Raw genomic sequence first — 19,505 nt, 5'->3', positions numbered from 1 at the left:
TAACAGAAAATGCTAAAATTAAAGGAACAATCTTTATTTGGATAATACAACAATCAAACCCTTTTTACTTATTCCCTGTGGTATTGTGATGGTGTATCTTTGGTGATGAGTTCAAAGTCTTTAAAGCTGAATGCATCTTTTTCATCACCTTAATCTTTAGCACTCTCTGCATCCTCTCAGATTAATTCCAGAGTGATTCTAAAACATTAATATTAAACATTTGAGCTTTTAAGGAAGGCTTACAACCTAAATCTACTAGGAGTAGGAATATCTTTTGGCTTAAAAAGTGTTCCTGTGTATAAAAGAATAGGTTAAAGATTCTGCTTGAAACACCTTTTAGCTTGCAAACGTTCTCATGTTCCCTGGTGCGTTCCAACTTTAACCCTTGTGGCAGCAGCTAGAGATGATTCTGAGAAGTGTTTGTTTTTAATAACATGAGCTCAGCAGTAGTCCGGGGCCTCTCTCTCATTTAGCAGCATACGCACTCAGCAATACCCAGAGAGTATCAGGAACAGCAGGACACATTCCCCCATTTCTTGCAAATATCCACAGTGGTGACAAGGAAAATAAAACTGTTTTTTTTATTGAGAGTAAACTGTCCAATCAGTTTACAGATAAGCTGTAATTAATGGTTATAGCCCTTGCGGGTTCCGTGAGTCGGTCATCCTTCACCTTTGGAGCCCTCTACTGTGAAGAAACAAAAAGCATCTGAAGTCGCTATGATGTAAAGATTTGAAGGAAAGAAAACTGACTTAGCACTGTGTTCATTCAGCAGGTGGGACTATTGAGAAGCAGATACTAAACTGAATTATTAGGATCTGTCAATCTGAAAGGAGGCCATAAGACTATTAGATTATGACCTTTTAAGGTGTGAGTCATCCTGGAGGAAACCTTCCCAGCTTTGACTGGTCTACCAACATTTCTTCAAACCCAACAATGCACTTAGGAGATCACAATGGACCCGAACAGTCAAAACATTGGTGTTCAGAGTGTTTCCAAGGGGCCATTTATGGTCCTTGGAATTATTCTGTGTGGCCCAGACTCTCAAAATATTTTTAGCGGTAGATCTTAACTGACAAAACTTAAAATTGTATAAGACAAATGTTTTTTTTTTATTATTTAATAAAATTTTGATGTCCCTTTAATAGTAAATATTAGTAAAAATATTATTACTCTTACTAAAAAGCAGGCTACAGCTAATGCATTTGCTAAAATTTGACAGATACACAAAGAAAGGATGAGCCATATAAAGTTATAATTGCCAAGCCACAAGAAATTTTCTTGACTAAAGTAGAAAACAATTCCAAAGTTTGGAAAACTATTGAAAAAATGGATTTAAGCAAAACCCTTATTTATACAACCTGGATTTATATTATTTAGAACTGAAATATTTTCAGCAATCTGACTACTTTATCTGATTGTCTCACTAAAATGTTGCATGTCTAGTTAACGTTCACATTCTTTATATGAAAAATGCTTGGGTAGCTCTTGAATAAATGTAACCTGAAAGTTGAGGCTCATTTAAGATCCTATCTAATGCACTACAGGCATCATTTGTAGAGGTATTTTGGGTGTCACCATAATTCAACAGTGAAAACAGTCGGTAACAAATATATCCCCGGTAGAGCTTCAAGGTTGAAGCCACACTGGACAAGAAGAGCAAAAAGGTCTCATTTGACAAAAGTGGAACTATTGTGGTAGCTTTACATAGCTGCATTTCAGAAAATGGCATCATACTTGTACCTAACCATTGAAGTCTGATAGTACAGGCCCCTTTCAGTACATCCATGGCTGGTTTGATCGGTAGAACCTACTTTCTAACAAAAAATCCTTACTTTAAAGTCAAACATACTTGGATTATGCAGCAACAATTATTTCAAACACCAGCAAGACTTTTTAGACTTTGAGTAGGCCAATGGGAGATCAATCGCCCATGTTGCTGAGCTATAACAAATCTGCAAAGAAGAGTGGGTTTTGTTATTAATCCAACCATTTCTTAGGTGCTTGAAGGTGCTTGTTACCATCAAAGGGTTCACATCCTTATGTTTAAGGGTATTTACTTCTTCACAGGTGATCAAGTTAGCTTTTCACTCTTAATTTACTGATTTTCTTTTAGTTATGTAAGCTGTTATGATTAATACATCTGAATTGATCCATTCAAGGTTCAGAGGTTAGCACTGAAACAGTATCCGGTAAAGTTACTGATAATATTTTTGCATCATAAGATGAGTGATTCACAACACTTGATGTCGTATCAGATCATAAATCTTCATTTAATATATTTATGTTAATTCCTACAAAAGATGTGTTATAGGAATGCTGACCTATATTTTTGTCATATTTGAAAGAGAGGCTCTTTTCAGAAACACATAATGCTAAATTAATGTCTAATTATGATATGGACTGACACAGAATCCATTTTTTTAGCAGTTACATTTTAGCTATTGTATAAAATGTTGATCAGCTTTTATCTTCTCTCATATTCAGGCAGGCACAAGTTTTTATAAGCTAAATCTTTGGTGCCCATGAGTTCAAGTGGCACTTTGGCGCTCTGAATATTTTTTTGTTTTGTTTCGCTCTTTTTTTAGTGTCCCCATGAAAGAAACACTGTCCCAATCTTTGGCATCAATGGTATATTTAGTCTGGAAATGCCACTTACACTGTGTATATCTATAGAGTTAAATGGGATTTTTGTTGTCTTGTTTTACTCTGCTTTAGCAGCACCTCAAACAGTGGTTATCTTAGAGCCACCTCCACAGGAAACACACTTGTAAACCAAATACATGACAATGCAGGAAACCACACATTTCTCTATCTATCCAGAAAACTCTGTAGTCTGCCTTTAGTCACATTTGGCTGCAGAAAATGTTGATATAGAGTAGAAGTAATGACCAAATGACATTAGGCTGCCTAAGTCCTATGTCAGAAAACCGAGCACAATCATCACCTATCTGCATCACTGTGTTTAGAAGTTTATAAACATTTAATATATTATTCTTGATATCATGATTCATAACTTTTAAAATTGATATTTATAAAATTCTGTTAATCAAGAAAGTGGTAAATTCTCAATAAGATGTTTGTTACTTGCAGTCATATAAACCATTGGTTCAAGAGTCTTTTATTTCCTGGTACACAATCATCTATGAATTCTAGACATATATGCAATATATAGGCAACAACGTAGAGCTTAAGATACTAATGCATATAATACCAACTTTTGCAATTCTACTTTACACTCTAAGCAAGTTGGATGCATGCACTTAAATATGTAATAACAGTTTAAGTCTTGAAGACCAGTTGTTGGCAATATCAGAAAACTGCATTAGATTAATCTGTACCCTCAGTATCATCCCCTCACATTCACGCAGGCTGCAAATTAATAAATCGGCAGCTGTTTGGATAAATCTACCATCAAGAGTAATTGCAGATTTTTTTAAACTTTTCTACATTTTGTCATGTTATAACTTTAAATCACGCTACTTACCGTGGTTTTATGTGATAGAATCGCAAAGTAGCAAATGCTACACAAAAGAAATATATTTTTTGTTTGTTTGTCTGTTTGAGGAACACAGATCTGAAAAGTGCTTTTTTTTTAGACTGGCTTTATTCCTGACAATGCTTCATAACCAACCTTCTCTCTAAAGGTACATTTTTTTTGGGCTTTACACATGAGATAATATTTTGCATGCATATTCTTTAATCATCCCAGCATGGCTCTGTTTGTATGTTTATCTATCAACTCTGACCATATTCTGTTTCCCTGCCAAAGGCAAGCATTTCCCTAGCAAGATTCTGCAGCCACCATCTTTCACTCTATGGATGGTGTGATCAGGAAGATGCACTTGGTTGGTTTATTGTCACATAGTTATAACTCTCCTTTCAACATCTCCACAAACTTCTCCCTAAACTGTTTGCTGTGGCCATGATTTTAAAGCTTCTTTTTACTTACTGTTGTTCTTAAACAAACTTCTGAGGTCATTGTGAACCAGCTGCATTTATAGAGTTAGTACCTTTACAACATAATGACTTTTTAAAAAGTCATGGCTTCTAAAGACAATTTGCTGCACAGGATTTTATTTAAGGATATCAAATTAAAGGAAGCTAAATACAAAACTCTAATCCTTTTTGACTGATCCTGCAAGATGTTATGTTGTATCTGTGTTGCTTATGTATGGAGGTAGTTTTCTGCAATCTCAAACTGCATCCTGCTATAGATAAAGTATGAAATATTATTTTTTTTTTAGGTTTGTAGTTTTAACAAAAAAATGGATGCATGTATACTTTTGCACAGCACTGTACCGAAAAAGGAAGGAAGTCCTTACATGTATTATACAGCAAAAAAAAATAATAATAATTTGCACTGATCCAACTCTGATATTAAAACCATGTATTAAAAAATACTGATATTTATTCGTTTTGCGCCGATTACATTTTTTGGCCCCGATACCTGGCTGTGGAGTATTGGCTGTCACAGATACCATACTGAGACCATCTGTTTGAAATTGATGTGTGTGTGTGTGTATATATGAAGAACTGCATACTACTTGGATGTAAAATAATTGCCATCATGGCTTTGTCAAGCTGCTGCCTACCTTTGTGAAACAGGAAAAAGACTAAAACAAAGTGAATCCAGTAGAACTTTTTATTGACTACCTTGAATGGGTGACAGTACTTGAATAAACTTTTGGCTCTCAAAATGGTATCAGTGCCCTATTTGTCGGTACTCACTGATACTTATACCACCATGTTAGTGCTGGATTGGTGCCAGATACTGTATATATTACATAGTGGGTTCTTTGTTTTAATGATTTTGTGATGAGATAGGCACTGAACCTGATAGAAAATGGGTGATTATGAGTCTTATGTGTCTAAACTGTTTTTGTCTATATCATAAAAGGTTAGTTATTGCTTGATTATTTACAAAATACTCACAAAAAAATAGTATTTTTTTTTTATAAACAATAGTGAACAGCTTCATGCATATAATGTATGTTAGTGAATTTTTATAAGTTACTGTAAAACCTTGCCAAAAGATTTTTAACACCTACACGGAAAGCTTCCTGGACCTCAGTGTTTAGAGACAAGCTGTTCTATGGGTAGGACAGGCATGAACCTGAATGGCTACAAACTCCAAGGCACACACTTAGGAGCTTTGTTGTTGAAACATGTTGATTAAACAATTAGAAGTTTTGAGGAAAATGTTCCTGAAAGTAGGATTATTAATTCTTTGTCTTTCTGCTGCCTTTTTCCTTTTTATTTGCTTTTTCTTCCTTTTCTTTCTCTGCATTTTTCTTCTCTTTCTTTCTCTCTTCCTTCTGCTCCTTGTATTTCCACTTAGGTGGCTCCAGGTAGCCCTTGTCTTTCTTCTTCTTTTTCTTTTCTTTCTTCGGTGTTTGGTCTGAAGGCCTGTTCACACTGATCTGAGGAATACACCCAGAGGGGAAGACGCTGTTCCGCCTCGCCATGCTTCGAGGAATGAATGCTGTGACCACCTTGTTGGAGGCCACAGAGAGGATGCTGCCTCTCCGCTCGGTGTCAGGGCAGCACATCGAAGCCACTGTCTCTGCAGAGTGGATTGAGGGCATGATGTGAGAGACTGAGCCGTTGCTATGGCACACTGAGCTCTCTTCCAGCTCCCTCTGTGGATGTTTCTGTACTAGCTCTGGCACTGCGAGCCGTCTCTTCCCCACCTCTGGTGGGCTTGTGGGGCACAGTGGATGGCAGGCCGTTGCAATGAGAGGAGAGCGGAAGCTGGTGGTCATGCGCACCATGTGATCCATGACCCCGTTGTCCTGGGGGTCACGCGGAAACCTGAATCCAAATGTGTTTTTGATCCGTAGTGTGATCTTTCCTGCTGAACTCTTCTCTGATGTTGCTTTGGCCACCCTCTCTTTGAGCTCGGGCCATTCTGGGACGTAGCTGTCACAGAACTGCTCAGCTTTTGGGCGCATCGTGAGGCGACGAAGACGATGAAAGGTCTCATAGCGACCTGTTTTCAGAGCCCAGTCCCGAGGACACTTTCCCCGGAAAGAGTCTACTGCATTTATATCTGCCCCTGGAAGAAAAAAAAAGACAAGGGGAGGAGTAAAAACTTTATCAAAATGTGGAGGACACTTTTCTTGCCAAGGTTCATTTACCTTTTTTTGGCTAGGAGTCCAAAAACACTTTTAGGTTAGAATGTGATTCTATTTATTCACAGAGCAATTCAAAGTCAAAGGTTTATACTTCTTTTTCACATCTTATCACATTACAAAGACAAACTTTATCCCACTGTACTATGTTTTCTGTGTAATAACATGGTTATTATTGGCTACTGGCTTTCCAAACTTTTATAAAAATGAAATCATGGAACCCCTTTTGGGATTTACTCAATCATATTTAGTAATTTTAACACAACTTTTTGTTGTTAGCATGGTAGGACCTAAAAACATTGTGTTAAGTAGATGCCAAAAAACAGTTGCATAATTTTTCCTTTGCAGGGCAACACAGAGATTCAGCTGACAGCCTTGGCTGGGGCCAGGACAAAATCTAAAGAACTGATGAGTGGGCGCCCATCCATACTTTGTATGTAGTGTGTATCGAGATATATATATATATATATATATATATATATATATATATATATATATATATATATATATATATATATATATATATATATATATATATATATATAGATAGATAGATAGATAGATAGATAGATCGAGATATATAGATATATATTCTCTAAATTCTATATAGGCGTGACTGTGTATGAAAAGTTGTTTGTCCTGTTTGTCTTTGTGTTGCCCTGCGATAGACTGGCGACCTGTCCAACGTGTACCCCGCCTCTCGCCCATTGACAGCTCTACCCGTCGTGACCCCAGCTAGGATAAAGTGACAGAAAATCGATGATTGAATGTCAGAAAACTAATAAGGTCTTGTTCTGTCCTCCATTAAAACTCCTGATTTGAATTTTTTACTTTTTTAGACCTTCCACAAACTGTCCTATAAAGGATTAAGGCTTAGCAAGAGTACTTAAGGCTTCAGGATGTGATTTCACCATCAAGTATTGCATAGATTCATTTCACTTAGCATAACCAGCCTTCCATATGAAATGTAGTTTCCAGTTAGACACAACAGTGAGTTTCAAAAACACATTAGCTAAAAATAGGCAAGTGACTAATCTACTGCTCAGGAGGACTGCCAGGTCAAGAGATTACTGTAGACATGTGAAAATACTCTCAGAGTGATCCCTTAAAGCAACAACACGTCACTGAGTCATTAAATCGGGGGCAGGCAGCTTTAAATGCGCCCTGAAGAAAACAGGGGTCTGTTGCTGTCATCAGCCATGCTGTGTCTGCTGCTGACGAATTAATACCATTGGCTCAAATAGGATGCTAAGTGCTTTCTGAAAGATCTTTGATTGTTTTTTAATCAGTTCCTACACCGCACAGAAAACCGATCCATTCTCCTGCTATATAGCAGAGTTTAAGACCATCTAAATTATCCTTCTAATGCCGTCCACGATGTTATTTGATCTATTATTTCAATATTTCTCTTGACTTTTCTGAGTCTTTTTGAGTTATGATCATAAAGAAATAAAAAAGTGCATCTGTTGATTAGTGGAAGAAGAACCTTTTGGCATAAAAAACAGTTTACAGCAGGTAAACATTGCCTTCTCATATAAAAACTATCCTCTGATAACTGAAAAAGTGACTGCGGAAAGAAACAAAGCAATGAGGGTTGATGAAAAAACTTTAAAAAACGCCATTTAAAGACTTTGAGAGAGCTTCAAGAAGTGGTGCTGAGGATGGGTTTTAGATTATGAGAAATGCTCATCTACTGGAAGCAAAACAAAATGATTTAGGATGACACAAAATCATTGGCGCATTGCAATACATTAAACAGCTCATCCCTGAAGAAGAAAAACTACGCCTTCCTTTTTCTCTCACATACCAGCCATAACAAGAGCAGCTACGACGTCACAGCGGCCAGTCATAGCAGCTTTGATGAGGGCTGTGAACCCTCTGCAGTCCCTCATCTCTGTGTCTACACCAGGGTAGTAGTTCAGGAGATACATCACCGTTAATACATGACCTGCAGGAGAAAGAACAATCTCAGAGACCAAATGATCACCTTCATTCCCGGCTTAATAAATATGTCCACAACACATTAACTTGACATCATTCATTGAGTATAGGTCTTGCATTTCGTTTCACTCACCTCCCTGAGATGCAATCATTAGTGCAGTGTTGCCTTCATTGTCCTGGAGGTTTACGTCTATAAAGGGACAGTCATGGAGCTTGTGCACAATATCAAGAAAACCCTTACAGCAAGCCACCATCAGGCCATTCTGTTGGTAGAAATCAGAGATATGCATCATTACCTACAAAGTCTTAAAAGCTAAAGAATAACTCCCATGATAAACCCCTTTCTCACCCATCCATTGATGTCCTGCTCCATCACCTCCTCTTTTGTCACCCCTCTCTCCAGAACTCTCTTTAGAGCGGCAGAGTCATTGCGGGCACATGCCTCATACACCGTGTTGGCTGTACTGCTGGTTTCTTCCTCCTTCGTGTAGTCAGGGAGCACAGAGTCATCAGAGAGGATACTGTCAGATTCCGAGTCCTGTCCTGATGTGTCGTCATCATCTGGACCTGAGCCCAGATGGGGGTCCTCTGCTGCAGTGGCCATCCTCCAACAGAACCACTGGAATGGGACTCAGTCCAACTTGTTTGGTCACATCTATTAAGATTAGACAGAGAAGTAAAAAAAAACAAAAAAAAAACATGTCAAAGATGTTGAGAGCTGCAAGACCTGGTGCCTGGTACCAGAACATTAGTGAACAAACAGCATCAGGAAGACCAGAAACTCAGCAGGCATGCAGAGGTCTAAGCTGGAGGGATTTTGGAAGTGAGATTCAGACAGCAATTCCATAAATCTGTCCTTAATAGAAAAAGGAAACCAGAAATAATTTTTGGAAGGAAACTCATGAATGAAGCGGATGCGGTGGAAAGTGGTTTGCTTTGATGACACCAAAGTATTTTGCCCCAAATGTAAAAAGTTAACACCACACATCGCTCTGAGCACAACATTCCCACTATAATGCATAGAGGTGGCAATATTATGCTGTGTTTCATTTTTCAAAGAATAAAGGGAAGGTGGTAAGAGTTGATCGGATTGAGAGATATGGGATAATCCTGGAAAAACATGCTAGCGACTGCAACAGAGTTGAGACCGGAAGATATTTTACCTTCTAGCGGTAAATCAACTCAGCAAACAGCAAGAGCTGTAGTGAAATCTTTTAAATTAAAAGGCCTAGTCATTGTCAAGACCAAAACCCAACTGAGAATCGGTGAAAAAAAAAAAGAAAGCAAGACAAAGAGTTCCCTTTTTGACAGGTTGGAAAAGAACTAAAAGAGTCAAGGATTATGATTCTTATGTCGCTGTGTGTCACAGGTGTAACACCATCAGATCAGTGTGCCTTTACTGGGGGGGTAAGTGGATCAGCGTTAAATACGCTGCAGAACTCAGGAGGGTTAAATGAGGAAACACTCATGGCAGAAAAAAGCCGTTCACGTGTGGAACCAGCATTCTAATCTTCTACCTCTGTTACTGATGTCTGAAACCATCAAATTATTAAACCAACTACCTTTTTACATCTTCCTCCTCACCGCCATCAGACAGCTGAACTGTTGAGAAAAACTCTTAATCATGTTGCTGACTCTGCATCACACTGATGACACAAAACCAAAATATAATCCTATGAACTTTCATATAAATGTGTTATTTTGCACCACGTTTTTTTCTCCCACGGTGTTTACATTTTGATCACTGCAGCACTTTAAGAAATGGCAATGTCATGAATGCTGTACAAAACAAATAAAATAAAAGACAAGTAAGTGTAAGTCTAAGTCTGTCTAAGTCTATAAATCACGCACAACAAATGTGATGATAGAAGAAGTTATTTGCCTTAATTTAATATAAGCAAATGGAATTCATATTTGTTTTATTTCTGTAATAAACCTCTGCTGAAAGATGATTTGAAGATTAAGTTGTGTTTTAATCCTACATGTTTCCAAAAGCTTATTAAAAGGAAATAAAAACCCTGTTTCATTGTCAACCAGAGCCTTGTTTTAAAATAGCAAATTAATGTGAAGATAAATTTAGTAAACTCACCAATAAACACAGGGCCACACCATTATTATTCCTTGTAAATATTGTCGGATTTCTCCTGGTGTCTTTCCCGAGCAGCTGTCAGAGTTTCCTCCAGTTCTTGCCATTAGATCAACGTTACCCATTCCCAAGCCGTCATAGGAAACTGGGAGGAGAACTTTGTCACACAGTCCTCATGGAGACACTGTTCACTTATCTGCTGTGCTCGGTACATCCCTTTTAAAACAGCTTTCAGTAGAGGGGATTACTTACCTCTCAAACCAATTTCACCGTTCTTTCCCTTATTGCTTCCAAGCTATAAACTCTCTTCAGTTCCTTGCCTGTTGTTTGCATTTGTCTATTTTTGTTACTTTATCTATTGGATTTATTTAAATTCTCATTGGCCTGTAAAATAGTGACAAAATATATGATATAGTTAGAAATTAAATTACTGGAAAGATAAAAGAACCTTACAGCAACACGTTGGCTTGATTTATTTTCTAAAACAAAATTAATAAACTCTTTATTTCCCCATATTTATTTTGAAAGTAAATTTAAAATAAAGCATTCTTTTTATTTTATTTTTTATCCTGCAATCAGGTAATCAACCAAAATGTAATATAATAATGAAATAAGTGTAGGCCGCTTATGAAGTGAAATTTAATTATTTACTAAGACACTAATATCCCATCAGGTGTCACCAACATGCTTTGAACTGATCCAGGAAGTAAAGTCACTGGGAAGCAACTCTAGTCTCAAGTTCAGAGCCTCGTTGCCAGAATGATGCTGGGTCTCTCAAGCGTTTTAGGTCCTCCAGTATGATCACAACTATGTGCAGATGGATTTTTTCATGTTATTCATAAAGATCCAGAAAGAGCACAGTGTGAAAAGCTTTAGCCTATTTAATTCTGAAACAGCTTTGTGACGCAAGTACTGGAGGACAGCCCCAGAGCTTAAACACATATGGTTCAGCACCTTGGTAAAGTATTCTTAACCCATAATCTTTTCCACATTCATCTATCCACAAATCTCAGTGTTTTGCACACTGGTTTTATGTGAAAAAAACAACTTAAATATTATACAATTGTTTATGGAAAAAAGGGAATGATTTCGAACTTTTATGACAAACTGGAAAATGTGGCATTCAACTGACTTCAGAAGTCATATAAGTATAAAAGAAAAAGAAGTAGAGAAATCTACAGCTCAGGGTGGAGTTCATAGACTGTTTACAGAATAACTGCTTGTCATTAACTCCATCAAAGATAAACCATAAATATTTACCTCTATCTACAAAATGCAGTTTGCATATTGCAAGATTTGTAAACAAACAACAGACATTGCAAAAAAAGGCTGCTCTAATAACTTTTCCATAAACTGTAAAAAACAAAGTATCACCTTTATAAGGTTTGAATTTGATCTTGCAACATATCCATTGTGTTTAATAAATGAATAGCACAAAGTAACTTCCAATTTTTGTTCAGTAATATTATTGTTATTTTTATTTATTTATTTATTTTTTTTTACTAATTTTCAAATTTAATACATTCTCCATAAATAACATTCCATTAATCACAGTGGTTTTCATTCCATGTTTTGCAAAACGAGGATTTGATTTTTTTCATGGTTCTTAAACTAAAAACATAAAATAATTAAAAACAGTTTTTGTAAACTTGAAAAGCTATTCTCATTTTTTTTGTAAGTTATTGGGTAAGCTTAAGCGTTGTTTAAGAAAGTCAGGCATAAATCTGCTTGAGAATCTGGGTTAAGGCTTGAAAAATGTATTTTTACAGATAATTTCCATTCAAACTAATAAAACTTGAACTATTTAAACCAGTCTCTAGATGTATGATGCTGACTTACTCCAAACTGACAAAGTATTAATTTAAATTTTATAAAAAAAAAGAAAATTAGAAACCACTCCTCCTATGCTTTCTCTTTACAGTTAAACTCTGTATTGATCACTTCCACAAAACATACTAAAAGTACGAAAGCAAAATATACAGAGATGTGAATAGTTTAGCAAGGAACTACATGTTTGAACCCTGTTTGTTTTTCTGGAAACCGAACAAAGGATCTGTGGGATGAGACCAGACCTGCCTGGTTTGATTGACTACTAATCATCCCCACCAGCCTAAGGAGAGAGGAGTGCATGGCTTTTTGTCCTTTTGGAACCAAAGGAAAAAGAAAGATTTGCAAGAGAGAACAAGTTGTTTTCTTTGACCTATTTTCTAGATCTAAAGTTTGATGATGCTGAAGTTTTTCTAAAAATCTTTTTAATGGAAAGACAACAACAACTAACTGGCAAGAAGCAGACTCAAGATGAAAAATCAAAGTGAAGATTTTGGCAAAAACGCAAAGGAAGACTGAGAGACCTGATAGATAAAGTAAGTCTTCGGTCTTCTGCACCACATTTTTCGGGTGGAAAAGTAAAACTAATGTTGTAGCTGCTCTCCGTTATTAGTAGGCCTGGACAAATACAACACTGGATGAGGCAGATGTTTTATAAATATACCAGAAAGTAAGAAAGTCTCAAACATTTAGGTTTTCAGTTTCTTTGTTAGATCACTTTAAAAGCATTTATTGAGAAGTATATTCAACTATTTCATGTTACTGTTTTTTTTTTAAATCTGTTTCAATTTTTTACTCATCTAATAACTAATGTATTTTAACTTATACAGAATTAGATTTTACAGGTAAACTAATAAACTATGATTTAATGAAAATAGATATTTGTTTGTTTTATTTTTGACGGTACACAAAGATCCAAAACAGTTTTCAAAAGAATTTATCAAAATTGGAGGAAAATTAGAACTTGCTTTTTTTTCTTACACTTTAAGATCTGAGCCATCTCCAAAAAAAGAAAAAAAAAGAAAACAAAACTAAATGCAATGTTTAAATGCTATCAATTGTAATAGCCTGAGGTGTATATGTTGTGTAGTTTTAGGTTCATTTGATCTTTGCCCCTGAGAGAAATTCCACAGATGAGATAAGAGACAACATTATTTGGCAAATAAGCAAGAAGAACAGTGAAGAGAGGTGAAAAAGTGATAAAGACATACAATCACTTCTCTTTTAAGCCTTACACCTTTAGTACTTTATGCCATGTTGCAATCTTTGTAACTTATTTTCAACCTTCTGACTTCCTTGCTTGATTTTTTGCTGTTTGGACAGAATTCGAGGGACCAGCAGGGTGTGCCGTCAGATGAGGACTATAAGGAGGTCCAATATGGCTGCAGGATATGCAGGTACAACTGAAAGGTACAGGGCCTTGCAAATTTTATTGGGATTAAACAAAAGGTTACAGAAAATTGTAAATGCAGAAAGAAAATTATATTAGTTTACAAATGAAAATATCAAAGTCATTGAATCCATGGATTGGGGAGCCACTCTTTGTTGAATTTACAGGTGAATTGATTATCAAGTGAGTTGATTCCAGTCTCTGTGTTTTTTTTTTTTTTATCTAAAACTTTTATTTTGCCTATGCTAAGAAAAATGCGATTCAAACAGAAGGATAATATCATCTAACAAGATAAACATCTTTGCCCAGCAGTTAGAGTAGGCCTGTCCATCTTTCCATCAGCTGTTAGCAGCTTCGCCGCAACATGATGCAGCCATCGTCATTTGTCACTCTGTTGTATTTGGGGTTGTATGCAGTGGTAAAGTTCCTACAAACATGTTAAACTTGGATTTCAGCTAAGTTAAACACCTCCATCCAAACATGTACTGTGTCAAATACATGACCCATGGAGAGTGAACACTGGGACTTCTTAGCTAGTTACTTTATTTATTTTTTTGCTCTTTACACTCCTGCATAAAGAACAGTTTGTTGGAGAGAACAACTAACTGTTGCCCCCCCATCATATTCTCCCACCTGAGCTATAGATCTTTGCAGCTACCCTCAAGTTACAATGGGTCATTTGGCTGTAGTTTTAGATGTAGTTTTTGGGACATCGTTTTTCCATTTCAGACAATAAATGGAGCACATCTCTGTGATATGTCCAGCTAAAGAATCTTAAGCTGTCTGCTGTGTTTATGTGGTTTATATATGAATTGATTCCACTGGATTTTATTCAGGGTTAGCCAAGTTCAGTGGGCTAAGTAAATGCATGACATACTTTCAAGAGATTGGGAAAAAATAAAAGCTTGATTTAACATTAAAAGCTTTTGGTCTATCACATAAAATATAAATAATGTAAACAAATAGATATTGTTAATAGTGAACATTTTAAGGGTTTTGAATAGTTTTTCTATAGTCTGCATAATTGTTATAATTCGAAGAAAAAAAAGGCTAAGAAGATTTCATGTTATGTTGAGGTATTCAGCTGATATCCTTGTTAAAACAGGCTGATTGTTTTGTCATTATATCCCTGTTCAATTAACATATTTGTCATACTTTTGAAGTCAACTGACTAATTTCTGCTGCCTGCACCCTTCTGGACCCCCTTGAAGGGGAGCTGTGCTCATGTCTGTCTTTTTTGCTGATGAGGGCTCTGCCCTAAAAACACCGGGTGACCAGAGGCAACAATCTCATATTACACAGTACTGATGATTAATTACAGACTTATAAAACTTGTGTTTGCTCACATTAATAGGCATGCAGCTGCAGTAATCCTGCATAGTGGGGAGAATTCTGTGTACCAAACAGATATGGATCATAATGTCAGCACAGTTTGTTGAAAGATAATCTGATGTTTGCATGTGGCTGTTGTCAGTTATTTTCAGTCGGTTTGCACACAGAACCATGTGTTTATATATGCAGACAGAAGCATAAGCTTTTTCTTTGGTCTTTAGAGACTTCTTCCATGTTTAGGTTTTTTTTTTGTTTTTGCACAAACGTGTTTTAATCTCCTGTTTCTGGCGAGTTTAAACAGCTGTGCTCAGATCATCAATGCTTAATTTTGGTTTTCTGCTTCGGTCCTGTCTGCTCTGAGTTATCTATAACGGTGGTTACAATATTTTGGTTTTCTACTTGAGCAGTGACAGTTGCTGTTGTAAGCGTTATGACGCGCCACCCAGGCATGATCTGTTTGTGCGATATGATCTGTGGCAGAGCTAGATTTCTGTTGGTTGCTGACTAGTCCAGGCATTCCTTAGTGTAAGCACTGTAGCTGAATAGTTGAATACTAGCTGTGTTTCCATAACCATCAAATAGGGCAAATTGTAATTATGCAGAATAAATTAGCTAAATGGAAATACTTTAATAAAAAAAAAAAAAAGTTTCGATTAATGTTTCAAGACTTCAAAGAGGTGGTTTTGGGTGGTTTTGAGGAGGTCATATCAAAATTCTTATATTTTGCCAAACTGCAATGGAAACATTTTTTTCTTGCATGAGTCATATCATCTGCAACTGGGCCTGCTGCCTGGTAAAAGGGATGAAGAAGAAAACCGGAAGTTGTTGGAAGATGATGGCGCCCGCTAGAACCGTGGCTGAAATATGGATATGTCTCATATTTCAATTTAATTAATTTCAATTCAATTCAATTAAAAAAATATTTATTAATCACAAAGGGAAATTAAATGTTGCAGTAACAATTTTTTTAAACAGGTGCTGTAGTAGTTGATAGCTGTAGGCAAGAAGGATCTTTCTCTAGTGGTCTGTCTTGCACCTAATCTGGAGAAGCCTCTGACTGAAGACAGAGTTGTTGTTTAAAAATCTTCTGAAGTGGAGGCTTACTGTTGTCCAAAATGTTCTTCACTTTATGAAGAATTCTTCTCTGTGAAATAATCTCCAGTGGTTCTACAGGAGTTCCTAAACCTGAGCTTTTTGCGCTTCTTTCAGTAATTTGCTCTGATGCTTTTACCCCAGCAGATGATGGAATAAGAGATCACACTTTCTACAACAGACTTATAGAACATAAGATATGTTTACATCCGTTATGCCATGCTGTTCTCAAGAGTTATCTTGTGAACAAACGTATTCATCTGCAACTTTTATTGTATTTGATATTTTATGGAATACTTAAATTGTGAAACGTATTTCCATAGCGTTGCGTACATTTTTAATAGAAACACAGCTAGTGAAGGTTGTGTCGTGACGTGGAAATTTGCATCAAATCAAAACAATCCTGTCACGCACCAAGTCTTATTTGGACAAAATTGTTTAGCTTATTATACACAAAAAAAATGTTGATGTTAATCAATTTTTACCCTGGGATATGAGATGGTTCTAATATAACAGAAATAATACTCATTCTAGTGTTTTGCAGGATGCTGTTCATTCAGAGCAATGTGTGAGTATTTTTTTGAGTTGTTTCAGTTTTATTCATGTTAGCTCTGTGACTGGTAAATAAGGTTACTCTTATTCAGACTAAGCTTTAGTAAAAATCAGTAGGATTCAGACTGCTGGCTTTACAACATGGTTATTATTCCTTTTTGTGTGTAACTTGTTTTAATATTTGCCTAGACTTGCTACATCTGTGTTCCAGTTGTGTTGGTACATCTGCAGCTGGTTATGTTTTGGTGCGGCGGCGTGCATCATCTGAGGAAGGATAATACACGTTTTCAGCTCGCTGAATGGTAGAAGAGGGAACTGGCTGGCCAGAAGCTTTTGTATGTTTGCACTGTCCCCTCCAAATACAGTTTCATTTTATATTTTACTTTTGATTCATTTTGGTATTTGTTAGCTGTTTAAGTTAAGTTTCTATTTTTTTTATTTGTTTTTATTAGTTTCAGTTAGCTATAGTTTTCATTTTTATGTTATGTGATTTACATACCAGGGACAAGACTAAAATAAATACATGCATAAATAAGAGAAATATAATCTTAGAAAAGGACAGACTGCTTCAGCAGCACAAATGACCTGCCTGCTATACCTGCCATCTACTGGTGTAATGCAGTACAACAGAAGAAAGCAAAGAAAGCAAATGGAAACTAGACATCCTATTAATGCATTATGATAAAGAAACAAAAGAAAACTAAGCAAATTTTCTCCTACTCAGTTTTAATTAATTTTGTAAAGTCTTATTAAAGTTTCAGTGTTTTTTTTCCAAGGTCTAGTTTTTATTTTTTACTTCAGCTAACGAAAGCGCTTTTTTGAGTCTAGTTTTCATCATTTCATTAGTTTTAGTGATAATGTGATTATGACCTTGTTCTACAGAACATACCACCTGAGCAGCAGATATTTGAGGCTCCTTTAGAGTTACTCTAGACCTCTAGGCTCCCTCTCAGATTAAAGTTCTTCTCAGTTCAGAAAGAAAGCAATGCATGAGACCTCTTCTTTCCATTTCTAGATATGGGTTAAAACAGATCTCTGTGGGCAAAAGAATAACAACTGTGACAGATCAGACCCAGTAGTAGACCCATTATAATGTAATGTGATATTTATTCATATGGAACCGTATTTGCATTTTTGACATAAAATTTAATTGTTATGCTTCCACTTCTCAATTAGCCACTGCCTGTAATGGCGAACCAGATAGAATCCAAGTAAAATACATGCATGTTTGTTGAAAAGTTGTGTAAAACTGTACAGGTCAATTCAATATAGTCATGTCCCTTCTTTAGACTTTTGAGGCAGATAATATCTCTCTCTTTTTAAAATGCTTCTTTAATACTGAACCTGTTTTTTTGTAAACAAACACTGAATCTCTCATTTCACTCTTTAAAAACAAAGACATTTTATTCTTTAACTCAAGGATCCACACTCTATTATCCAAATAACAGACTAAAATGTAGAAAAAAGCCAGGCTTATAAAATATGTATATTTTACCCTGTATGAGTGGATCTTCCACAGGAAAAAGACTCATCGTTGGTCCTTCCTGCTGAGACCTGTGCATGAACCTAGTGCTTCAGCCCGGTTTCCTGTCCCACTGAACTTCCGGGTATTTGTACTCATGCTCTATCTCAGCCATCTCTGCCCTGAAGGAACAGCATCATGCTCTCATTGAGACGTCTAAAATCAGTGTGCTTCGATTTAACCATAATACACATATTTCCTTGCTTTCACAGAAAAAAATATATTTTCCCATAAGGTGGATTAATTGTTAGTTTTACCAGTTTATTTATATGTATATATATATATATATATATATATATATATATATATATATATATATATGATATGATATAACAATATCAATACTTAGGCTATGTGGTTGTGGATGTGGGGCCGCTACCCTGCTCTGAGAGTGCATCAGAAACAGTCTCAGTAATTAGCTCTTGTATATCCTTATCCAAAAAGCCCTGATTCACTTCCTGTGATCATTGGTACCAACTCTAAGAAGCTGCATTCTCTGTTTGAGAAAACAGTAGAGCGTAAGCAAAAGCAAAAATCATTGGGGATTTGGGCTCTAGCCCAAATGGCCCTAACAAAAGTGTAGTTGCCCATGTAAAGTGGCAAGGACCTCCACGAGGAGCACACTTTGCCACCTGTCAAAAAGATATAATATATATATATATATCTTATAACAATATAATTATATAAATAATTAAAGCAGTCATGATTTTGTATTTGTTCATGTTTCCTTGAACACTCTTTATTCAGACATCTCAAAGTTGGTTGGGTGATTTGGTAATATTAAATATTTAAAATTAAGGCAATGCTCGCACATAGATTTTCTACAAGCAAACACGGATACAGATAAAAAGAAACAAAATGCTTAAAAAAGGAGCTGAGTATTAATTTTATATATTGCATTTTTATGGCAAGTAATCAGAATGTATTCCTCAAGAACCTTTTATCAGAACAAATATCACAAGGGGCTGTAGGCAGAACTAATGAAACAACAATTAAAATAAAAGTAATAAAAATAAGTTATAATTGCATCTTAAAATAATAAATAAAAAGGCCATTCATTTATAAAAGTATTTAAATTCATCGAAAGAGTCATCTCCTACAAACAGTACATCACCAATTGTATAATGTAAATATTTTTTATGAAATCTGTAAAATAAATACTTGTAAATAAAAGAGTTATGTAAAAAAAAAAAGCACTATGGACTGAACCCCTCCTCCTCCCTGTCCTTAATCTGGTGTGGGGAACTACTATAATATTGAAGGCAATATAGGCAACGAGCAGAGGTATATATATGGCGCTGGGTTGCTTAGTGCTTAATATTTCAGCATAATTATTTTAAAATGAAAACTAAACTGTTTACGTAGCCAGTGTAGAAAAACATAGAATATGGGGGATTTGGGTTTCCTTGTTAGGACCTGTGAAAAGTCTGGCCATCACGTTTTGTATGGCTTGGATGTCAGAAGCAATAGCAATAATCTAAGCTTGATGACATGATGCATTACTGTATATATTTTTTCCCAATTTGACTCAGGAGACTATGTAGAATGTTTTTTTTAATAAAAGAAACAGGAAAAGACATAGATTTCACAAAAGAGCCAAGGCAATTGCAAAATGAATGCTAATTGGTT

The 19,505-nt window shown here is 35.9% G+C and overlaps 2 protein-coding genes across 2 annotated transcripts in view; one reads left to right on the top strand and one right to left on the bottom strand.

The window, feature by feature from the left end:
• Positions 1–3,561: 3,561 nt before the first annotated feature.
• ankrd33ab (ankyrin repeat domain 33Ab) lies at positions 3,562–10,370 on the bottom strand. The gene is made up of 5 exons (XM_038275211.1): positions 10,165–10,370; positions 8,425–8,730; positions 8,209–8,338; positions 7,942–8,082; positions 3,562–6,058 (listed from the first exon to the last, which is right to left on the bottom strand). Exons 2-5 carry the CDS (start codon positions 8,677–8,679, stop codon positions 5,223–5,225), a joined length of 1,362 nt encoding a protein of 453 aa, XP_038131139.1. The 5' UTR covers positions 8,680–8,730; positions 10,165–10,370; the 3' UTR covers positions 3,562–5,222.
• A 2,883-nt stretch (positions 10,371–13,253) lies between these two features.
• arhgef25b (Rho guanine nucleotide exchange factor (GEF) 25b) overlaps positions 13,254–19,505 on the top strand; it is a 39,599-nt gene continuing 33,347 nt past the window's right edge. The window contains exon 1 of the mRNA XM_038275260.1: positions 13,254–13,398. Within this exon, the coding sequence (XP_038131188.1) occupies positions 13,380–13,398 (19 nt within the window). The 5' untranslated portion in view covers positions 13,254–13,379. The remainder of the gene's footprint in view (positions 13,399–19,505) is intronic.

The sequence above is a fragment of the Cyprinodon tularosa genome, unplaced genomic scaffold, assembly GCF_016077235.1.
Source record: "Cyprinodon tularosa strain WSP-4 unplaced genomic scaffold, ASM1607723v1 ctg95, whole genome shotgun sequence".
Lineage (NCBI taxonomy): Eukaryota > Metazoa > Chordata > Actinopteri > Cyprinodontiformes > Cyprinodontidae > Cyprinodon > Cyprinodon tularosa.
Note: the sequence above shows the minus strand (reverse complement) of the source record. Positions and strands in the feature narration are given on the sequence as shown.